The sequence below is a fragment of the Styela clava genome, chromosome 13 (assembly GCF_964204865.1).
Source record: "Styela clava chromosome 13, kaStyClav1.hap1.2, whole genome shotgun sequence".
Lineage (NCBI taxonomy): Eukaryota > Metazoa > Chordata > Ascidiacea > Stolidobranchia > Styelidae > Styela > Styela clava.
In genome coordinates this window covers 15,106,156-15,131,145 of record NC_135262.1, presented here as the reverse complement: position 1 = coordinate 15,131,145, position 24,990 = coordinate 15,106,156, and the positions used below count along the sequence as shown (strand labels likewise).

Genomic DNA, 24,990 nt, shown 5'->3' with positions numbered 1-24,990 from the left:
TAACTAATCAATTTGAAATATTATATGGGTCAGTGTTATATGAATAGGTGCCTTACCAATTAATCATTCAAATTCATATGATGTTTGGATGCATGGCCCTAGCTGGCGAGTCGGTGGTTTCATCCATCACCATATCAGCACATGAAGTCCTAATATAATTATATATATACCCATTTGATTTTGAAATTTTCATTATTTTTCACTCCATCACAACTTCTTTTTGCAGACTTAGTTTTGATTATACATAAGTCATCTTTTTTTGTGGAAATAAATGTTATTCAGCAGCTTCATGTGGAGAACAGCGTGCCTGTTTCCAAAATTGGACAAGATACTTTTGTTAGCACATAGGAGAATTCTTGGAGCTAACACACATGAGATTGAGAAATGCTGCTATAAACTGCCTTTAACAAACCGGCAGGTATTTATACTTGAACCAAACTTTAAAAAAATTGTTTCGTATTATTCCAAGCATGGAATTCAAACAAATTCTAATAGTACTAGCGACAATGGGGAAAAGCCACCACATGAAAAATTCAAGCGAATCCTTTGGCTCACCAGTGCAGCAATATTCATCTCTGGTATTATAGCCTTCAATCGTTCAAATTCACCAAATCTCCGCCACATAAGCATTAAAGAATTCCTTGAAGAAGTGCTTCCATCAGGAGAAGTTAAAAGAATAATAATCAATCAAGAGGCTGATAATCATTCTGCGACAGTTTTTCTTCACAATGATGCCATGTATCAAGGCAGCAAAGTTGTCATTCCAATTATGAAAGTTGTGAATATTAAAAGTGCGAGTGAATTTGAAAGTTTGGTGCGCAGTGCAGAGAAAAATTTGGGAATAAGTCCAACAGATAAAATTCTTTTTGTGTACTGGGACATTAATTACATGGCTTTGCTTACCGGTACTTTTTTGGTATTTGCTTTATTAATTATTTTTGCTGTCCCACGATTGTTCAAGTCCTTAGGCAAAATGAGTTCTGGCGGACTTTCCAATATGATGACAACAAAAAGTTCTGCAATAACAGTTGCTACAGGTGTGAGATTCCGAGATGTCTCTGGTTGCACAGAAGCAAAACAAGAAGTAATGGAATTTGTTCATTTTTTGAAAGAGCCTGAAAAATATGAAAAATTAGGAGCAAAAATGCCACGAGGCATTCTTTTAACTGGTCCTCCAGGAGTCGGAAAAACGCTTCTCGCAAAAGCTGTTGCCTCTGAGGCTGATGTTCCTTTCCTATCAAAAGCAGGTTCTGATTTTGTAGAACTGATCGGTGGATTTGGGGCTAGAAGGGTTAGGGAACTGTTCAAGGAAGCACGATCCTTAGCTCCCTGTATAATTTACATTGATGAGTTGGATGCCGTTGGAGCAAAAAGATCTGGAAAAGAATCTATGGGTTCCAATTCATCTGAGAAAGATCAGACACTAAATCAAATATTGGTAGAAATGGATGGTATGCTTAGCGACAGGCACAATGTGATAGTAATGGCATCGACGAATCGAGCTGATATGCTGGACAAAGCATTACTGCGTCCCGGTAGGTTTGACCGACATATTTCAATTGATCTTCCTACAAAAATAGAGCGTAAAGGAATTTTTGAACAGCACATGAAAAATTTGAAACTATTCAAACCTTCTACAAGCTATTCTGAAAGACTATCAGATCTTTCTCCTGGAATGAGTGGAGCAGATATTGCCAATGTTTGTAACGAAGCTGCTATATGTGCTGCAAGGAATAAGGATATTTATATTGATACTAAACACTTTGAACAGGCATTTGAACGGGTGTTAGCAGGATCAGCGAAAAAGTCATCTTCCCTTTCTACAGAAGAAAGGAAAATTGTAGCTGTTCATGAAGCTGGCCATGCTCTTGTTGGATGGCTGTCAAAGCACACAGATTCCTTAGTTAAAATTTCCATTGTTCCAAGAACAAAATCTGCTCTCGGGTACACCCAAACTTTACCGATTGAAAGAAAACTAGTAACCAGGCCTCAATTACTGGATATTATGAGTATGATATTAGCTGGAAGGGCTGCTGAAAATTTAGTGTTTGGAACTACGACACAAGGCTCACAAGATGACTTGAAAAAAGCTACTGATATGGCATATGCTCAAGTTAAGTATTATGGAATGAATCCGACAATCGGTCATCTATCTTATCCAAGTGATGATGAGTCATTCGTGAGACCTTATAGTAATGCTTTACAAACTACAATGGACCATGAGGTGAAAAAAACTGTGTTCAGTGCCCATAAGCGTGCTTCTGACTTGCTTGAAAACAACAGGGATAAATTAGATATATTATCAAAAGAACTTTTAAGTAAAGAAGTATTAAATTATGATGATATTGTGAAATTAATTGGTCCTCCTCTACAAGGAGATAAAACTAAAGAACACTAATAAAATTGTCATCACATCAGACCTGTCTGACATAACCATGTTCCTTTGTTCAAATTCCATATATAATTTTTTCACTTCTGCTATGTGATACTATTGTATAGGTAAATTCTGAGCAAATGGTTTATTTTCACAATGCATTCTTCTAAGGATATCCAGAGAATTTACTTGCGACAAAGTTCGCAATTAACTTTGTTCAATCTATTTTTAAGAATAAATATATGTTGTTTGGAAATTATTCTAGAATGCTTTGTTTAATATATGGAATGATGGCATCCACACACTGATTATTCCATGATATTGTCATGTGCTTATTAAGTCTCGGTAGTAGATTTCAATTTTTTGGATTCTTTCCAAATTCTCTTAGAACGTCTAATACAAATTTCGCCATTTTTTGAATATTGATTTGAAATTCATAAATTTTTGGAAAAGGATTTTTCGTCTAATTTTTAGCTTTAGTAATATTTTCATTCTTTATTATTGTTTGTGATTTTTGAGCTTCTATATCTGAACTATTTCATTTTTCTGGTTTCAGTTGATAATTAAATTAAAATGGGATTGTCAAAACAATATCTTCGATATTTACCATTTAGTCAATTTGGTGTGGTTGCAAGCCAAAGGTGCAATGTTTTGTTTTTATCTATGAGGAATTCCAGTACTCGTTATGTTGCTGCCGGCTCATGTGAACACGTAAACATATGGGATGTGAAAACGAATCGCAAAGTCATGGTGTTAAAAGGAGAGAAGTATTCTGTAACCTGCCTTGCAAAAAGTCCAAGCGGACATCATTTAGCTGTTGGATACAGTGACGGATCTTTGCGAATTTTCAGTCTTATGACGTCTGAAGTAATTGTTACTTACAGTGGTCATTCTTCTTCTGTTTCATGTGTTGCGTATGATTCTAACGGAATGCGTTTGGCATCTGGTTCTAATGATTCAGAAATTATTGTTTGGGATTTGGTTAATGAATGTGGCTTGTATAAGCTTAATGGACACAAGGAGCAAATAACTGCATGCTGTTTTGTAAGTAAGCGAAACATGCTTATAACTAGTTCAAAAGACACTTTTATTAAATGGTGGGATTTAGATACTCAACACTGCTTCAAGACCATGGTTGGACATAGAGCTGAGGTTTGGGACTTTGTACTTAGCCCTGATAATGAGTTTTTAATCACAGGAAGCTCGGACAGTTCTTTGCGGGTTTGGAAAGTACAATATAATAATGAAAATGACAATTTTGAGCCTGTTGAGAAAAGACAAAAAACTGACTCGGACTCTGAGGATGAACATGAAACAACATCTCAAAGATATGGCGTCGTCTGCACAAAATTTGGATCATTTCTACGTGAAGAAACTGATCGAGTAGTATCTTTATGTTTAAGTCCTGACGGTAAGCTTATTGTATGTCATGGTAACAATAAAACAATTGAACTGTTCAAAGTCAGGTCTGAAGATGAAATCAAGACTCATATGAAGAAAAAAATTAAAAAGTTGAAAAAGAAAGACTCTGATAACAAAGATGAGGAAACAGCAATTCCAAATATTGAAGCATCGGATAAATTTGTTCATATCGGAAAGTTCAGAGTTCCTGGTAAAATGAAATCAGTTGATGTGACTAAGATTGATGGAGGTGATGGTTATCAAATTGTCACTTTGCTTCACAATAATCAGCTCATTATTCAAGAAGCCACTGCCAAATTAAGACTGCCTGAATTGACTCCAATTGGAAAATTATTTTCTTCTGGTCATCGGAGTGCATGCAGAAGCGCGACTTTCAGTTCAGATGGGTTAGCTGTGTTGACTGCTTCCACAAATTCCGTAAAAATGTGGAATCGTGTGAGTCAACAATGTATTCAAACTTCGGAAACTGATCATGCTACTGTATGTAAATTTGTTCCCGGGGATAAGCAATTTCTAGTTGGAACGATGAACGGAAAATTGGAAATACATGATGTCCCATCAGGAAGATGTGTCGAAAAAATAACTGCTCATCCGAATGTGATTAACGATGTAGCACTTTTTGCGGACAAACGTGGATTTGCGACGTGCAGCAAAGATCAGTCAGTTAAATTTTGGGATTTTGATCTTATTTTAGATGAAGACTTTTCGAGCAGTACAAAACGTTTGACTGCGACACATTCTCGCACTTTGCAACTAGATGAAGAGGTAAATGTTGTGGAATTTTCACAAAACAGAAAACTAATTGCATGTGCATTATTGAACTGTTCAGTAAAAGTGTTTTACGTCGACAGCTTGAAGTTTTTTCTTTCTTTGTACGGTCATTCGTTACCAGTAACCTGCATGAGCATAACTAGTGACAGTTCACTGATTGCCACTGGATCCTCCGATAAAAATATAAAGTTCTGGGGTCTCGATTTTGGGGATTGTCACAAATCTATTTTTGCTCATGATGATAATATCACATCCATGGAGTTTGTGCCAGACACTCATCTTCTTTTCACAGCCGGTAAAGACGGAAGTATAAAACAATGGGATGGTGATAAATTCATACACATTCAGACTTTGCAAGGACATCATGGGCCGGTATGGTGCATTACTTCTGACCCACAAGGTGACTATATAGCATCTTGTGGTGCGGATGTTTCTTTGAGACTTTGGACACGTTCAAGTGAAATCGTGATTCCGGATGAAGAACATGAAAGAGAGAGAGAGGAAGAGGATGAAAAAAGATTGGTTAAGAATCTTAGTGTGACGGGACGTACAGAAGAAGGAATCGACGAGGCTACAAGAGCAAGCAAACCAACAATAAGAACAATTCAAGGAGCTGAACAAATTATGGAAGCAATTGAGTTACATCGGGAGGAGAAAGAAAAAGGTTCGCAAATTGCCCCCGATACGACATCAACAGCACAAATACATCCTACATTGTTAGCATATGGTAATATATCATCGGAAAGATATGTCCTACAAATTTTGAAAAAAATAAAATCTGCGGATTTAGAAGAATCTCTTCTCGTTTTACCATTTTCATATGTTCCAGATTTCCTCAAGCTTCTAAACGAGTTTGTTTCGAATGGTTGGGAAGTAGAGCTGTCATGTAGATGTTTACTATATCTATTAAAAGTACATCAAGGAGTAATCTCATCTAGCGATGTTCTCGTTCCTGTATTAGAACATCTGCAAGAAAATACGGAATCGGGAGTCAAAAAACTACAAGATACCATCGGATTCAATAGGGCTGCCCTTAATCATTTAAAAAGACAAATCGAAGCCAAAAATGAGGTCTTGTTTTTTGACGACGCTACTGAAAAATTTTCCCAGAAAACAAAGAAGAAAAAAAAGAAACTCAATCATGCAATTATAACAATTTGATATTCCTGTGGTGTTACTGTTTCCCTATTGCCTCAAACATGATATCATTATCCTAATGTATCAAGAACACACATTAGATATAAAAATTCGCTGATGATATTTCTAAATTGTTGGTATTCATTGAGGTATTGGGAGGAGTCTATAATACATCTTGGAAAGTTACAGAGCATTTTTCAAACACACCAGTTTATAGATAAGGCTTATACGGTGCTATTATTATTTCGTATTTCACCAGTTTTTTCTGAATATTATTAATTTAACCAATTGGATGTGATCTTATTGGGCTAGTTTATCTGTCTAATTTTTCCCTGCTTTCTCTCACACAATTTTTTCTTCCAAACTCTTGTTATCTGCGCCAGGGCTGGGAAGCTGCTTTGAAATCATAACAAAATCACAGTATATATTCTACCAGGGTTTCGGAGATAATTTTACTTGGAGCTAAGAAATGACTCTTAAGGGCAAAGTTTTTGGTATGACTATTAGTATGAAAAATTGCCCCTAATGCAGTTTCGCGGCAGTAGAACACAAAGCCATGCTTCGAGTCTTATAAAATTAAAAATGTGACATGAAACCTTAATTAGTATTTGCAATTTAAGTACTGAAGAAAAATTTGTAATACCCTTAGATTGTATGATGTATTAGAAAATTATAAGTGAGAACAAAATAATTTGATTGTTGAAAGCTGGTGCCATTCAAATTACTGGCATTTCAGCCTTCCCAGCCCTGATCTGTACATTACCTATGTGATGATTGGTACTACATATCGGTAGAAGTTTGTATTAAAAATTCTTTTCTGTACCAAATTTTAAGTGTTCAATAACAATTAATGATGGTTACTTTTTATTGGTTCTATTTGGAATCAACTAATGATAAACCAGGAACAGCCACAATTGAGTAATACATTCTGAAACATTTTCAATCTGAAAAACTGGTTATGTTCAACACGAAAATTACATAAACACTATAAATTTGTGAAATTGAATTTAGAAGTGCAGAATGTTTTGGGTTCAACGGATTAAAATTTAAACATTTATATTTCGTCTGACCCTCAAATGTTAAATGCTCAAGATGACAAATTTTTAAAATCACTCTTGAATATTGAATAACAGCATCTCTGTCGTGTTTCATTTGAAAATATCAGAAATATAAACTTGCATCATCGTTTCATCAGATTTACTATCATTTTTAGAATAATTTACAATGTAGGAATAGTCATACTTTGGTTTGTCTGAAACATCAACATGAATATAGTAGAGAAATGTTTGATTGAATCTATCTCGGAAGCACATGACTTGAATGTACATGATTATGTACCAATCATCAAGGATCCACCAACAGCAGCAGAATTTTTTTCAAATTATGTCTCCAAAAATTCCCCATTTATATTGAAAGGTGGCATATGCCACTGGACTGCCTTGAGTAAGTGGTCACCGGCGTATTTTAGGTGAGTAAAGTGAGCGATTATTTGTAGGTAGCTCTTTGGCAATAACTGCAAATTTAATTTAAATAATAATATTAAATTCACAAAATTTTACTTGTTAATCTAATTTATGGAGGTAGCCAAACAACCGTTATTGGGTCCTCATTTAGTGCACATTCATCGCATAAAGCACGCTCCAATTGTTGAATAGCTTACTTTATCATACGCAAAGTGTTTATAACAGTCACTTTGATCACACGTAAGTGAGATTGGCCAGTTACTTTCAAACAATTTGCGTAAAAAGCCCTCTATATAAGTCTGTCTGATATAGCTCATCATATTAAATTGTTTTAGGGAAACGATGTCTGAAAAGATGGTTACTGTGGCTGTGACACCAAACGGGTATGCTGATGCGGTAAATGGCGATAGATTTGTTATGCCAGAAGAAATGGAAATGAAATTCTGTGACTTTTTAGATAGTATTGAAGAAGGGGAAGACGAGAGTGATGTATTTTACATTCAAAAACAGAATTCCAACATGACATCTGATTTCCCTGAGATTATCGGCGATATTGAATCCCACATAAATTGGGCAACTGATGCATTTGGGGCAAAACCAGAAGCAGTGAATTTTTGGATGGGACAGAAAGATGCCATAACTTCAATGCACAAAGATCATTATGAAAATTTATACGCAGTAATTTCAGGTGAAAAGACATTCACGCTACACCCGCCATGTGATAGACCATTCATTCCTCATAAAAATTATAAGCCTGCAAAATATCAGAAAGTTGGGGAAACGTGGACTATAAAAGACTTGTTGGATTCTCAACCAGTACCTTGGATTGCCATAGACCCTCTTAATCCAGACCTTGAAACTTATCCTATGTATAAAAACTGCAAAACCTTGACAGCTAGTGTGAAAGCTGGCGATCTTCTATATTTACCTGCTATGTGGTTCCACCATGTTACACAAACTAATGGCACCATAGCAGTCAATTTTTGGTATGATATGGATTTTGATTGGAAATATAGCTTTTATCAAACTTTAGATAACTTAAGTAAATCAGTTTTGGGAACGTAAATATAGTTTTGACTTCACATTTGCAAAAGGGCTTGAAGCTCTTTCAGGTGGACGGTTTGGTGACCATAAGATGGCAGTGTATTTTGGAAACAATAATTTTGCTTTCTAGCGAATTGGTTATATCGTAGAATAGTGGTTTGCAACATTTTCCGCGAAGCACAACCCCAATGAAATGCAGCAGACGCCCCAGAAACCCTTGTTCAATGAGTGACGTAGTAAAAAGTATATAAATATACAGTATATGAAAACCTAAGATCTTCATTAATCTGGGGTGATTTGCATGCAAGTTACTTTCTTTCTAAAATATGTTCAAAATCATGTCCGGGAAAATCGCCGTAAGAAATCTCGCCGCATAGGAACAATCGCATTTTGCTGTAAAACAAGTATAAGTATTTGTGATTAAAACAGTTAGATTTATAGGGTTAGGGTATGCTCTTAAATAACGAATCTATTTTAAATAAGGCGATTTTTCCTATGCGGCGAATTTTTCTGCGGCAAATTTCCCTAGAACTTTTCAAAAGAACCTGGATTCTGTGAGTTTATCTTCCTGTACTTGATGATCTGTCTGGCAAATACCGGTAGTACAGCATTTGAAGCATTTTGAGTTTTAATGGTTTTCCTTGATCAGACTGATCTGCAGTTTATCTATCTAGTAATTGCAGAAAAGCATAATGGCAACGAAATAATCTGAAGCCCATAATCACAGTCATACAAACTTATCATAAATTGTATCCAACTTTATTTATATAGTAACCTACACAAGGCACAGTTCCTTGGAGGTAGAAAAATCTCTTCAACAGTGCGTATAAATGGCAGTATGATGCATCGCATCATAAACATTCAAGAAAACAAAAGGTTTTGCACGAATCAACATAAAATTCGCAAAACAATTTTCTTCACATTTTAGAGTATGGACATGTATGATCGAGCCATTTAACAACCACGGTAACGAAACACAATGATAAATTATGCTTGAAAAACGAAAAAAAACAGACATTTATGATACAACTTGCATTACAATTATAGTAGTTAAGTTCATGTTCTTGAACGAACATAATTAGTTTGGTTAGGTCAAAGATATAGAACAAAAGTGCAGATTGAGTGAGAATGCATTGGGACAACACTACTGCAAGTTCTGCAAGAAATAATTCTTTTCTTTCAAATACCTACATTACTGGACACCTAAAATGTTGGAAATTAGGGGCATTAGCTCCTGCATTCAAAATAAGTGTCTGCCAATGCACAGAACAAAACACACCAAAATTAGAAAAAAATTAACATGATATAATTCACTAGTCTACCTCATTAAATACTGTACAAAAATGACAAAAGCGAAATTACATAATGAAAAATATATATAGAAATATATATATATGACATAGTAGTACATATTTGATCGCGATGAATTAAAGATTTTGAACAAGGACAGGGTGGGGTATGGTTAGGGAATAACAAGTAAAGCTGCTTGGGTATATATATTATTTTGTTCACACTGCGAGCGTCCTTTATTATGGCTGGGTTTTACACATGGTTTATCTCGATGAATTGTTGATATTGCTGAAATGAAAACATATTTGGTCAAGCAACCTAGGATTATTTTACAAAAAGCTGAAGTGCAAAGATATAATCTGTAAAATTACATGGAATCAATGCGTTTTTTCAGAGCTTCAAGCTGATTTGAGATTTTTGGTGGCAAGTCTTTATTCACTTGCTCGTCAAAGTACTTTTTGATTTCCGCTACTTCTTGTTGCCAGAAATCTTTAGGAAGGTCGAACAGGCCTTTCATATCAACAGGTTCATCAAGGTCAGCGAGGTCAATTCCGTTTTCGGTAGGAAGATATCCGATTGGTGATTTGCGAGCTTCTTCCGTGCCGCTGACACGACCGAAAATCCATTCCAGAACTCTGATGTTTTCTCCGAAACCAGGCCACATGAATTTTCCATCGTTACCCTGAATAGAATTAAGATATTATTGTTTCTCCACCGTAATATATGTGTGTGGAAATAAAATCATTATCATATACTGCTTCATCACAGTACACAACGCATGTCCGAATCTAAATATTTCAGTTACCCTAACTTAATTTTGAATATTTTATAATTATCTTGGTCGTCGCATCATAATTACGATTAACAGAAAAAGAGCAATTCTGATCATCCTATTTATGTGAGAAAAAAAAATTGGAGGTATGTTTGCTATGGTGATATACAAGGGCCAATTATATTGAATCATGATACGCACACCCCCTAATTTAGTCATGAAAGTGAGTATTGTTCATGAAGAAATACAGTATCTTCAGATTGTTTGACTGTATGAATTTTGGGCAACCAAAATCAAACTAGCTAACTTGGCTAAGGCTGACTGAGCAGCGTTTCTCAAACTGTGTTTTGCGCAACACTGCCACAGCAGGGGTCGAAGTTTCAACTAAATGGCGAACTCGGTCCTACTTCAGCGGCTTCGGGCCTATAAATTTGTCTCCCACCTAACAACAAACAGGCAGGCCAGGCAAAATTTTTGGAAACTACCATTTCTTGGTGTTCCGCGAGGCGAAATAAAAATCGGAGGTGTTTCTGGCAAATAAGTACAAGAAACGCTGCACTAGAGTTCAAAAAGATCACAGGAAGATACAAATAGAAGTAAGCATGCTTAAAGCAATTTTACCTTTCGGAACCAATTGACATGGAAAATTTTTGGTATATCCCTTCCTGGGGTCTTATCCATGCTCAACCAATGATCGAGGTAGTGTCCAAAGTTGTAGCCAAAGAATGGTCGCATCGCAAAAGGATCGTGCATTATTACTTTCCCTGCAAAAATTTGTGGTTTGAATGAGATACTATGCAAGAATCTTGATTAGTGTGTTGTATGGCAATAAATTGTGTTTCTGCGGGACTACTTATCCATCTTGTATGCTTTTGCGCCGGTACATTCGTATGTATATTATGCAAGGTTGCTGTAGAAAAGTAAAGATAACTATTCGAAGCGGTTCAAGATTTGATGTGTGCAGAAAAACTCTTAAATCACTCAAAATAGAATTTATTCTTGTTTTGAGCTGTTTTTGAGATAGAAATAGTATTGCTTCTGCTATATCAGATATGGTTCACATTCATATGGCAAAGTCTTGTATTATGAATGCAATCCCTATTCTTAACTATCATACTTTATATCAAGAAAATATTATACTCTTACCTTTAAACTCAGCAGCAGATGTACTTTCTGATCTCATTGCAGCTCCAATAAATACTCCGTGTTCCCAATCAAAGGATTCGTACACAAGAGGAACACCTAAAAATGTAATAATTCCGAATCTAGTCCTTAATCAGTATTAATTTTTCACACGATATAGAAAGGAAAGGGTATATTTTTGTTCTGAAATCAGACATAACTTAATGAACTAGTACTGTCATTTTTGGCAAAGACTGCTACAATATACGTTTTTTATTTACTGGTTGGAAAAAATAAACTTGACTTGACTTGTCACCAGAGTAAATAATTATTTATTTTTTAACAAGGAAAAGAGAAATCCGAGGGACGGCTACAAAACACATTACCACTTGATGACATATCGAGAGTTTATTTCTCAAAATTTTATTTTCAAACTTCGTTAAATTAAACACACAATTACACCGTAAGAATTTGATATATCAATCATACCTTTTGGCCTCCTTCCTCCAAAAATGATGGCATCAATTGGGACACCTTCTGGACTTTCCCAGTTTGGATCCATGGCAGGGCATTGTGCCGCTGGGGCACAGAACCTTGAGTTGGGGTGAGCAGCAGGTTTAGGATTTCCTGAATGAAATTTAAAAATTTACAACAATATTTCTTAAAAAAAGGGAATACCGGTAAGTCAATAAATTCGGCAAAGTACATTTTTTACATGTTACAACAAGTGGGTTTCATTTTTGACAGCACATTTTCTTAAAATTATTCGATTGAGATTTGTTAATATCAATGAAACGTTAAAAGTGGAAAAAAAATCAAAATACCTGGTTCCCATATCTCGTTTAACCAAGATTTAATTTGGACACCATCATCTAATTTTTCATCCATGCCTTCCCAGTAAACTCCTCCATCAGATGTTTCAGCAACATTGGTAAAAACTTAATAAAATTATGGGTATTTTTACTAACATTGAAGAAAAAATGACAAATTCCTTGCTAAATTAGAAAATGGTAGAGCCGATGGCCTCGTTGTTAAAGCATTACACTCAACTGTGTTAGCACAGTAGGTCAGAATCTCTGCTAAAATCCCATGCCCAACACCTCACCTAGGGAGTACTAAATTAGCAATGCTTACTCTTTCTGAGAGTAGAAGCGTCTTACATATCATTGGATGCTTGTACTGCACCTTGTTTGGAGTGAAATAAGTGTCGTATAAAAACTATGAGAGGCTCTGACATCGCTGTACTGATGTAGAGTCCAATCCCTGTCCAGAATGCAATAAATTAGACACAAAATGCTTGTGGTTCAATCTCTAACAACACAAGTGGTTTTTCGTTTAAAGCCTTTTTTGAAGAGAATATTAAACTGAAATAAAACAAATGTGCTGTGATAACACAACATATTTCATAAAACCACATTATTCTATATTTACAACCAGCTGAACACTGAACAGTTTATAGATTTAAAATCCCAATTGTGTTAATGATTACCTAAGAATCAGTAAATTGACGTGTAATCAAGGCCATGCCATAATACCAAATAACGGTACCATTATTTATGATCTCATCAAAAGGCCGCATGCTGCTCACAAGCAATAGCTTTCCCAGCCCTCGACTAAGAAGAACCCATTATGAAAATTGACAGTACCTGTATTTGTCATACATGTCTTCATAGCGTTGGGGTTTGTTTTATTCGAAGTTCCCGGCGCAACACCAAAAAATCCGTTTTCTGGATTGATGGCACGTAATCTCCCATCTTCATCAAATTTCATCCATGCGATATCGTCACCCACACATTCAACCTGTGAAAAATTTTCGTGGAAAATTACAATCGTTTAAATATGTAAATAATGTATTCGGTATTGTGTTCACTTCTCCACAACATACCATCAGGCATGTATGCAAATCTTTTCTGCTAACCAGTGCGCAGCTAAGGTCGAACCGATAGGGTCTGGTAGTATGTGTAATGAGGAATCATCGATCAACCTTAACCCTCTTATCAATTACTGTATTTTACGGACCACAAGACACACATTAAATCCCTTTTCCCTTAAAAATCGATTGTGGGCCGTATACGTCGGTGAACCTAATGTATGAATCAATGTATCTTATAACCAGATGTGCCTTGTGGAGTTGTGGTCCATAAAATACGGTAGTAATTTGACATTCAAGCCAATATATTTGAGCATTGCCCTCTTGATTTATTCTATCTCTATATAATTTTTATGAACATACCTTCCATCCTGGTAGAGAAGGCTGCATCATGGCAAGATTAGTTTTACCACAAGCACTTGGAAAAGCAGCAACAACATATTTCTTGACACCTTCTGGATTCGTTATTCCAAGAATCTGAACGTCAAAATGAATGATTCAAATATGGTCAGGGATGTAAAATTCGTCAATATGTACTAAATCATACACTGTATAATTTGATATAAAATAGGAATTTTTGTATTTATATCGAAGAAGAGAAGAGCTAATAAAACGGCTTAATATGGTGAACGGTCAAGTTTCCGGTCTATGTTCGGGAAAGAGAATAGTTTACCAGCTATTCATTTTAGTTGGAATAAATTTGAATACTTAAAATAGATCTTTTTCTCTAAACATTAATTTAAAAATGTTTTTGACATTCTTAGGCAAAAATACTAACAGCCAATTATCTTAATATAAATAGTTTTACCAACCAGCATGTGTTCTGCTAACCATCCCTCTCGTTTAGCAATGGTCGATCCAATTCTAAGTGCAAAACATTTCTTTCCAAGCAACGAATTTCCACCATATCCTGAACCATACGACATAATTTCGTTTTGTGCTGGAATATGTGAAACTAAAACTTGATCTGGATTACATGGCCAGTTGTTGACGAGTTCGCCTGAAAAACAGGATTAAAAAATTTGCTATTAGTTGTTAGATACATGATCGATTGTTAGTTACACTCATTGACAAATGCCCACCACCTCACTCAGTACAGAACCTTGTTAGCAGCAAAGGCATACAAGTATGTTGTATGAAAAAATTACAATGAGAATATTTGTAATTTTCATTATAATACACCTGACGCGCCATCTTGTTCGTTTTATGTGTTTGACCTTATTTTTATGATATTTTTCGACTGGCTAGATAAATACAATTTTTTTTACTCCTCCCCCTCTAAAATAACAGCCAATAGGTGTCGCTGACTCGATGACTCTTATAGTTTTTCGCGACCCTGCTATGAACCTCATGCATGTTTTTTTTTCTCATCATGTTAGCTCATTATTATTTTCATGGCTTTATTTACATTTAAATAAATTCGTACATAGATTCTTGATTGATGAAAATAAATATCTGAATCTGAATATAAATTCAATATATTCTTCAAGACAGTATGTATCAGTTACAATATTAATTAAAATGGCTACATAGGATATTTTTCGACAGTAGGCTACGTCTTATTCGATTCTATTAAATTACATAGAATAAGTCGAGAAATGTCATAACAAACATAAAGCTTGATATCACCAATTATTCCTACTCATATATTCAATTTGATTCTGAAACCGTACAATTCAAATTGAGTATTGACGATTTATCTGCTCCTATTTAAAAGACCAATAAATCATATTTGCAACAACTTTCTCGTAATCCACATTCAAAAATAGCTTTCCAGAATACAGTCAAAAACGAAAATAATTGAGTCTTTACGGCCAAGCCTATTATGGAACATCATCCAAACCAAACTAATCGAAATGCTTTGACCAGACAAAAAATCGATCAAAAAATCATAAAAAATAAAACAAAACAAATCTACTTACGTTTCAGAGGTAGAGGTGCACCAACGCTATGAAGGCATTTAACAAAATCTTCGCCGCTATTTATGTAATCTAAAACTTGTGGAGTAACTCTGGTCATGATTCTCATACTTGCACAAACATATTGCGAATCCGTCAACTGGATACCATATTTGGAGATTGATCCACCGAGGGGACCCATACTGAATGGAATGACATACATGGTTCGACCTGTTTGTAAAAGAAAAATAGGATATAAATTTTAAATGCCATTAGTGACACGAAAAAGAGATGATGTGGCAAGGGGTTTGAATTTAAGATGTCTTACATCTAACGTCAGCATTGTTAGATGTAATGCATTGAAAGCTAATAACTTTTTATATACACAAGTTACACAACACATTTATATGTATTTTGCTCTGAAAAAGGCTCTGCTCAGCCAGGTTTCTAAATCATGGGTTTCACAAGCTGAGGATGCCTTATTAACCAGCAGATAATCAATTAAAAAAACCATCTCATGATTACAAAAAGCCAAGGGATATATCGCTCTCAATGATGCTTTGCGGAAATTGAATGGATTTATCAATAATTTCAGGAATGAGATCTTCTAAACAGCAGTATGATTTACAATTCAGATAAATAGTTCAACAAAAGCGTATATGATGAATTGAAATGGAAGCGTCACCTTTAAAAAACCATCTTAAGTCATGTCCTGTAATTCGTCATAATCAATTAGAGATACATAGGGGACAAACATGTATATTTGTTACAAAATTCCTTCCATGCCATCACAAAAAAAAATTTGATCTAATGCAACCGAGCATGGCCATAGATAAAAGTGTTGTCCTTGATATGATCTTTATTATATCAATTTCATGCATAGGTACGAAACAGAAGGGTAATCAAAAGGATTCGATTAAAGTAAAAACATATTGAATAATAAAGTCTTTATATATATAAAGAGAACACTTGTTATTTTATTGAAACACATTGTTGATTAACAAAATATTCTGGAATTTATTCATAATTTCACTAATTCTCAAAATATTTGAGATAGCTTGCAATTTTATTCAGCACTAGATATGAATATAGAAATAACAAGAAAAACTAGCCAAGTCTTGACGTCACTGGCATGAACATAATCGATAATGACTATTTATAGTATACCGTAAATAGACAACTCCACATTCATCTTAATTATGTTTCTAGCAACAAAATATTAGGATTATTCACAATTCCTTTGTGCATTCTGCACAAAACAAAAAAATTAACTGTTAGTTAGTTGCAGAATCTTACCTTTCATACATCCGGGAAATCTTTCAGCAGCGGCTTTTTCTAATTCTGATGGTGACATCCAATATCCAAGTTGACCTGCGACCCCTTCTTTTGGTGTTGTGAGAGTGTCATTGCGATTTTTTGAACAAATGACAGTCTTGCTTTCTACTCTAGCAACATCTTTGGGATCCGTTCTTGCCAGCCAACTGATAGAAAAAAAGATAATTTATCAGAATGGTTGGAATAGGAATCTTTTTCAGCTTATTTAGAGAACTACTTTCTCACACAAATAATTCATATTTGAAGCTGAAATGATCCTAATTGACTTTTAAAGATCTTTTAGAAATTTCCATCTCATATTTCTATAATTTTGTGTGACTGTAATAAGTGATATAATTAGGGCTGGGAATTTCAGGGAAAACACTTTAACCGTTAACGGGTAAAATCAACCGGTTAACCGTCGCGTGACGTTTGACGTAATAATTTATAATTTCAGCTTGTTACGTCACAATGCTTATAAAGCAATTTTCCGTGTTCTTATCCCGGTATCGCTTATTAAAATTATTCACAAATCGAGATAGTTTCATGATTGCTCTGTTGCAAGAGATAGGCAGCGTGATTCGGGGGTGTGGAAGTATTTTTGGAAACCTGATTCCGTTGTTAAACGTCCATTTATGTGACAAATTATCAGTGTTCGATGTGCAAATTTTACTTCGAGATATATATCATATAAAGAAAAACGGCATCAACTGCGCACTTGTTGTATGACATTGAATATCCGATTTTGCAATGAAATCGTGAACAATATATTTCGAAATCGACCGAAAACTGATTCTGAATTTATCATTGTCAAATTTTCATAATCAGCAATCTTGGTACTTCCATTATTTTTCACATTTATTGAGTCCTTACCCACACAGTTAGTGATATTCTTTTGAATTAAATGCCACAAGAGATAAATTTGCGATGACGTACCGCCGTACCGGTAATGATATTTGAAGAAATCGTACGGTATGAAGATGATTTGTACCTAAGATGTCAGTTAACGGTTAAAATAAATCGTAACCGCTAACCATCTGAAATCGGTTAACCGGTTAACCATTCCCAGCCCTAGTTATAATACAATGTATGGGTAATAATAAACTACTAATTACAAATTGGTCTTTCAGTTTTACGTGGCCATGGTAGAGCACTTGTGAAAGACATGAATACTGTTCACAAACCAGAACAAACTGTAAGTGGAATTGGCCACACACCAAAGACACTCAAGTAACTAAGCACACACAAAATTGTATAGGGCATAAGTCAAGTATGGTGTAACTAAGAATCGAACACCATTCCTTTTGGAGTTGTACAGACTGGGGAATATCTTTACCTGAGTCTCCAAATTTTACATTATGGAATCTGAGTTTATTCTGTACCTCAACATATCAATTTAATTTGAAATGGGCATGACTGTATGACTCGATCTTATGGGCCGCAGTTTGAAGATAGTTTGCCTGTACAGAGAGCCATTTACCGAATACGAAATGGACATGACAGCAATGGTTAGAGCGCTTGATCCAACTTTATTAGCGCCACAAGTCAACAATTTTAAGGTCAAACAACCTCACTCAGGACTCGGGAGTGATAAATTATGTAAGCTTGCTTATACAGTGCCTTGTTCCAAGAAAGGTCAAAAAAAATTTACAGATGGTACTCACCAATTTTCATATTTTGTTAATCGTTTGACCATTCCATCTTTTTCTAAAGATTCCATAAACATATCACTTTCTTCCTTTGAACCGTCACAAATATGGATACTATCTGGTTGGCATAAATTTGCTTTTTCATCAATATATTGCTGTAATAAAAATATATAAAATCAACATAATAAATTTCAGCAAATCATTGACACTCATGACAGTACTTCCAATATTTTTGAAATTGAAATACAATTGCATTACACTTCACACATTTTTACTAATTTTTGTTTTTTGGCATGATGAAAGAGAATCATTATTTGGCGAGGATAGTATCTTTCCTCAGATAGTATTCTACCTATAACATTTAAGAACCAACAAGCGACATTCCCTGTAATATATGAACAAAATTTCGATGAAATTCACCTGTACATGATCTGGTAATTGTGAAACGTTAGTTGCATTTTGGCTATGTTGATGCCGGACAATTCCATTGATCAATGTTTTTGTGACTGCATTTTTGGCATGAAAAAATTTTTGAACCGCTGCACTGCAAGGCCTGAAAAATAAATTAAAAATAATGTGTTGTATATTTGTGATCTCAGTTTTATGCTCATTCATATTGTCTTTGATCACAAGGTAATAAATACATTTGTCAAGTAGACAGCACCAGACAAATTGAAATTTTTAAAAACAATTGAAAGATTGTGAATAATAACTGTACTTTGAACTAGCTGTTTATGTTAAGACCCTCAACATTGGCTGAATATCTGGATTTCAAGTTTTGGTCAGTGGAGGGGTCAAACCATGACTATCAAGCCCCCTGATGGAAAACATGACATAGGCATCCCAGTTTTTATCTATATAAACAGTAACAGTTATGGATCTCTAATGATATATATATACATTGGAATGCATATGGCAATGATGGAAACACGTTTTTGTTTATTGATCAACAAAAACTGCATTTTGTCATTAATAAGATTGTCATTGGCATTGAGTCGAGGAAATGACATAATAATTACATTTTGCATCATAGCATTTTTATGAAGTTATTGATCAAGCTGAGGTTATTGACTAGGCACAATCTGACATTATCATTGGAAAGTGCGAACGGCCACTTATTTCAACTCACGGAAGGTGCAGTTATAATGAACGTTGCGTCTATTGAGTGGTTAACATTTGAGACCCCATTCCCATGATTTTACAGGTTGTGCGACAATATACATTGTCATGATAGGACAGGACATAGATGGACAATAATAATGAAAAATATGAATATATAAAAAAATCAACTTTAGCTGAGTATAATGCATTCCCATTTACGTCTATTTATTCTCTGAAATGGCCCAAAATGTGACTTGCTACCAAGTTATTTTTTCTTTCCTCAAATCCACACAAATTTGAGTAATACTGCTTGTAATAAACTCGTTTATATTTGTAGTATATATTTATATACTACAAATATAAACGAGTTTAGTATAAGCAGTATTGAATTACTGGACGTACTCATGGACGCACTATTGTGGTTTCCTCAAGTGACGTCATATTTTGCGAGACAATACTGAACAGGTGTAACAAAAAAGCGTAATTGACAGGAAGCTATGACGCCCACAATAGTGACAAATTTGCACTTACGGATCCTCGTCTGTAAGCAGATGGGCTCTCTTTGGCGGTGGTGCCATATTGTGTGATGATAACTTAACATCAGCGGCTGCCATTTTTATTCAGTTCGTTGTATATTTATAAAGATATAAGGAGCTAACATATGTTCGTAAAGTAATGAAGTAATACAAAAAATGTAACGATGAAACATTGGCTTTGATTTAACATAGACGTAAAGCTGAGTACAACCCAAAACGAACCATAATATGATATGCTTTATCACAAAAAAACTACTAAAGGGCATGCGATGACGCAAAAATGTCAGTCAGTACCGGTACTATATTTGACCGTGCTGTAACGGGCTTCTGATTGACATGTTTCCTCATTGGCCGGCCATCGCTAGTCCAACAATTTTACACCACAGGTGTATTATACTCATGACCAACAACCGGTGATTCTTATATATTTTATTATTACAGTAATGTTATGGAGGCCAGTCATCATGATTAAAACTTCCTGTTACGTCAATTGGCTTTTAAATGTCAGTTCAGATTTGCGTCTACTGTAATAACACTTTCATATTTTACACGATTAGAAAAATTAGGGAGTATTTATTTGATATGAATAAGCCGTCACAGTTTTTGAGATTTGGGAAATGTATAGCAAATTTACGTTGTTAAAATAGCATTTTCTATTTCAAAACCGTACCAGTAACATCGATGAAGTGAATATAATTAAATAATCAAAATACTTTCAGCGACTATAGGCAATCATGCCCCAAACATTCTTCAATCAGTACTGTCAGTGTCGGGGACACACCATCACACAAAAAATAACTTCACATATGCTTACGTCTACCCACCCACGGACCACCTTGCTGGCTACTGACCTATCGCTTCAAAAATCTTGCATTGGCAATATCGTGAATTATAGGCGTTGTTACACCATGGAATTGCGTGTGCCTGGTGATCGCAAAGTCATGTACATACTTGATGAGAAGATGGTCTAGTCAAGAGCGCTGTGTTTTGAAACAAATACTTTCTATTTGTTTCAACAACTTTCAATTTGCTATTCTTCTCCTGAGCACATAAACGCACCATATTTCTAATTTTGTTAATAGCACACGCCTTATACGGAGTACTATTTCGTCAGAATAATGTTTACTGATAACTGAGCACGCCAAACGATGAAAAACTGACCAACGAATACCAAATCAATATATAAAGATTACGGAACACACGGCTTGTTATATAGGAAATATGCAATAAAAAATAAATAAAATATTGCATTTCATTATTAGTTTCATTTCTTCGTTAAAAAAAATCGTGACATGCCGATAAACAAGTTTGGAACAGCACGTAAACTCGTAGGGCTCCTGATTGGTCGAGCAGAAGGCGTGTCTGAATTTTAACGCCTCGTCATCGTTGGGAGGACAAAACTAGAGGAACCAGAAACAAGTAATTCAGGGGGTTGGTTAGCCGTAGCCAATGACAACAACTGAAAATATATTCTGGTCAAATGGGACACACAAATCAAAATCATTTGGCCGGCATTTGCAATACGGCTCCGGTCATTCACAAGAACAATGCTAATGGTGATCGCGGTTTCATGACATAATTAATCTCCGGCAAAGAATTACCAGGATTTAATTAAAAGGTTTTATAAATGATTTTGCGTGACGCGTGCCGAGTTACATACGATAATTCAATCTGAAAGTGAGTGCACATCATAAATTCATAAGATATAGGACAGCTTCTAGTCTTAGGAAATCCGAGCTATAGCTGATTTGGTTAGAAACAAAGAGACTATTGTAATATACCATATATATTTTTATGACCTTTTTCCTAATACAACCTTGAAGAAAATATCAGTTTGTTAATATACATCATTTGATACAACAAATTTTGGACGAAAAAATCTGCGGAGAATCCAGAAAATTGTTCTCGACTGTCGGCACGTCCAATATACCTGCAAGGTCACGTATTGTTGTTGCGGTATGAAATTCTTCTGCATTGACAAAACATCAACGAGTAAACAGCAGAGTATTTCTGCTGGGGTCTTCATGGCATAACTTTATCGTAAGCATAGCTTTCCAAACATACATTCATGCAGAATCTATACTTTTTGTTTTTGTACAACAAATAATGATATTTGAGACTATAGAATATAAATTATGGTATGGAGATCTCCTCATTCAGATGGACGTCAAAGTTTGTTGAAAAACCGAAAATATTCATGAATAACGATTTTTTTTTAATAATTGGGAAAAAAATTATTGCAAATTGATATGGTATACCATATTTGTGAACGATTTGTGGAAACTAATTTAGGCACGTTAAACTTCACAATATTTTCACAAGTCCTACTCAATAAATATATTAAAAGTGTGTGTGAGTGAGTACAACTCAAATTGAATGTTCGACCAAAAATAGTTTCGTCGTGATCTTGAACCAACCGAATAATTAAGTTCCAATTTCATACATATATTTACATATAACGTCTTAAATATTGCATCTAGGTGAATACTTTATTATAATTCAACCGGGTTCGGAGTAACGGACCAGGCCTACGGCTTCACTCTTGTTTCTCGTGGCTTTGAACAAAGATCCGTGTGATGATATTCGGGTGGCGTTTTCGAAGAACAGTATCAAAAGAACAGGAAATACTATTTTTATCTATACGTAGTTAGATTGCCACAATTACCCGTAAGTGGCTAAATACGACAGAAGGGAATACGTCTTTTAATTGAAAGGTTCAGTTCGAGGCGAAGGGGCGAGTCCGCCGCCGTCTTGATTCCGCAAACAAATCGGCCAATCGGAGTCACAGATTTATATTGCCCACTTTTCATCCATTACATTCAGGGCAGATGAGGGCGTGTGGCTAGGCGCTAAACGCAGTATAAGCTTCTTAGTTATTTTCGACTTATTAAAAAATGATTCCGAAATCAGACTATCATTAAGAGGGCAGAAAAACCATAATAAAATCCAATCATTCTGACGAAACATTTTGTAATAACGTAATAAATTTAAAATTTAAAAAATACTTTTAGTTTGAATAAATGGTGCTTTATTCGTAACTGTTGCAATTGTTCCGTAATTGTTCGCTTTACAAATATTATACTATTTCATGCAGCGCTTTTTCACCTACGCCCAAGAGTACAAACCGAGAAATCGAAAAGCAATTGCATATGGTAAATAATTGTGACTTTGCACCAAGCAATCTTATACTTTAAGCATCGCTATCTTGTTTCAATTTGGAAACACACAATGAATGGGGTGTGGAGACAGCGATGAATGTGAGGCAATAATCATTTATTTCCTAAATTGTGTGAGCAAGTCAACACAGATTATTTGTAAAAGTGATGTGATGAAGAAGTGCTTATTTCTGATATCTAATATCGCATTTTGTAGTATTGGAAATACTTGCCTAAATTGTTGTATATGAAAAAATGACTCGTCCTATCATGATATATATATATACCGGGTATATATATATTCAGTTTTTGACATAGCAAAATGAAACACGATTAATTGCCTAACAAACGGCTTTGGTCAACAATTTGTTTGGTTGGTTTATCATTATTACATTGTTTTGTCAGACAATTCTGTGTACATTATAGGGCGAGGGTACAACAATATGCTGACGACGGTGAAAAACGTTACGCAATTTCAAGCAGACCGGACCAAGCACTTTTTCCTGCACGTAGTCACTATTTCCAAATTTAAAAAAGATTGCGAAATCGCACGTGAAGACAAAGAGAACCAAAGCGATAGGAACATTGCGTAATCTCTCAAATAGTTACTCTTCGCCGAATTTAGCCATTTTCATTGGTCGAGAAAGAGGGGATTGTCACCTATCACTTTCGAGAGAATGATTTCACTGGTTTAAAACGAAGGAGGGTACCGAGTCATGACGCTTCGCCGGTTCAATATGAAATTTTACTATTATAATAAATGATTTTTTTGACAAAGTGGACCGGTCCAGTTGGGCGTAATGATGGTTTATTTAATATGGAAAGTTATTCGTGTTCATTTATCATATTGATAAGTCAATATAACCATATCCAATGATGCGAAAACTGTTTTCTGTATAGTTAACACAATTTTGGAAACCATGACACAAAAGAATATGTGTGATGTGAACAAAAGCTGAAATTGGATACTTTAGGTTATTTGATAATATATATGTACAATGGAAAATTTTGGACATTACATTTACTGCAATGTAATTTGTACACGAAAACAATTTCGACCTTAATGATGTCAATGACATGCAACCAACATCCAATGACATCCAACCACTGTCCCCATGGGAAAAATTAGGTCAAATCTCACTTGTAAACAGCAACATATATCACACAACAGATCCATCCTGGTAATAAGAATTGCAGTACTATTGACTCTGCTTTAAGTAAACCATAATAACATACATGCTATGTATGAAAACACATACTGGAGATTTTTACAAACTGTGAAGCAATAACGTTTGGAACAACCAGCAATTCCCATCTGTATATTTGTGATCGCAGATCCAAATAATATTTTTTTATATATTTATCTTGGAAGGAGAAACAAACATTTAATTCCTATTGCAGACTAAAACCTGTTACCATGCTGAGTAAAAATAGTAGTCAACCAATTAGTATTTTCTTATTAATCAAATCGAAGAAAAATCAAATACATTCATGGACTCCATATTATCTTAAACGTTTTAATTAATTAGGCGAATGTGGTTTCAGAATGGGTGTCAGGCAATAATAAACTGCCAGATAAACATAAAATTTTTCATCCAAGCCTGCTAACTTTTTCACAGCACTGTCTCATGCCGAATATATGGTTCAATATTATACATAGCCATAAATATATTGCCCAAAAACCTGTATCTTTGTCGTCGATAAAATACCCCAATAAAAAAACTCATACACCTGAAAAGTGATTCAGAAAACAAGTAAAAATCTTTAGTAAACCACAAAATAATTGCAACATATAACGTTCTTACCTTCTTAGAAAAACAGACAGTACAGGTGCCATCTTCTATGTACTTTCTTTATGAAAAACTTCCACAACAAATAACAAAACAAAGATAAATATAAGACCTGCATGGTGCACAAACAAAGCCATTACTATATTTGTCACAATTAACAGTTTGCAATAATTGGAAAAGGTGGTCTACGAACTTGCAAATAATTAGGCTATAATTATGCAGTTGGGAAATAGCTATGTTATCCCAGAATTTATATAGGAAAATTCAATTGATATAACTGCT

At 34.9% G+C, this 24,990-nt stretch overlaps 4 protein-coding genes across 5 annotated transcripts; 3 read left to right on the top strand and 1 right to left on the bottom strand.

The window, feature by feature from the left end:
- The first annotated feature begins 206 nt into the window (after positions 1-206).
- LOC120332616 (mitochondrial inner membrane m-AAA protease component paraplegin-like) lies at positions 207-2,930 on the top strand. The gene has a single exon (XM_039399897.2). It carries the CDS (start codon positions 272-274, stop codon positions 2,396-2,398), a length of 2,127 nt encoding a protein of 708 aa, XP_039255831.2. The 5' UTR covers positions 207-271; the 3' UTR covers positions 2,399-2,930.
- A 14-nt stretch (positions 2,931-2,944) lies between these two features.
- On the top strand, positions 2,945-6,922 carry LOC120332615 (WD repeat-containing protein 3-like). The gene has a single exon (XM_039399896.2). The coding sequence runs from the start codon at positions 2,948-2,950 to the stop codon at positions 5,726-5,728; it is 2,781 nt and encodes a 926-aa protein (XP_039255830.2). The 5' UTR covers positions 2,945-2,947; the 3' UTR covers positions 5,729-6,922.
- A 34-nt stretch (positions 6,923-6,956) lies between these two features.
- LOC120332618 (bifunctional peptidase and (3S)-lysyl hydroxylase Jmjd7-like) lies at positions 6,957-8,233 on the top strand. Its single transcript, XM_039399900.2, has 2 exons — positions 6,957-7,172; positions 7,503-8,233. Exons 1-2 carry the CDS (start codon positions 6,970-6,972, stop codon positions 8,230-8,232), a joined length of 933 nt encoding a protein of 310 aa, XP_039255834.2. The 5' UTR covers positions 6,957-6,969; the 3' UTR covers position 8,233.
- Positions 8,234-8,954: 721 nt separating this feature from the next.
- Positions 8,955-24,823, bottom strand: LOC120332617 (phosphoenolpyruvate carboxykinase, cytosolic [GTP]-like). 2 transcript variants are annotated; one of them, XM_039399899.2, is made up of 13 exons: positions 24,724-24,823; positions 18,547-18,679; positions 18,142-18,281; positions 16,460-16,644; positions 15,188-15,394; positions 14,078-14,265; positions 13,629-13,742; positions 13,042-13,195; positions 12,220-12,333; positions 11,885-12,022; positions 11,420-11,515; positions 10,895-11,037; positions 8,955-10,183 (listed from the first exon to the last, which is right to left on the bottom strand). In XM_039399899.2, the coding sequence occupies exons 1-13, from the start codon at positions 24,753-24,755 to the stop codon at positions 9,869-9,871; spliced, it is 1,959 nt and encodes a 652-aa protein (XP_039255833.2). In that variant the 5' UTR covers positions 24,756-24,823; the 3' UTR covers positions 8,955-9,868. The 2 variants fall into 2 exon arrangements, with proteins under 2 accessions (XP_039255833.2, XP_039255832.2); XM_039399898.2 differs by lacking the exon at positions 24,724-24,823 and adding an exon at positions 19,759-19,902.
- Positions 24,824-24,990: the final 167 nt, after the last annotated feature.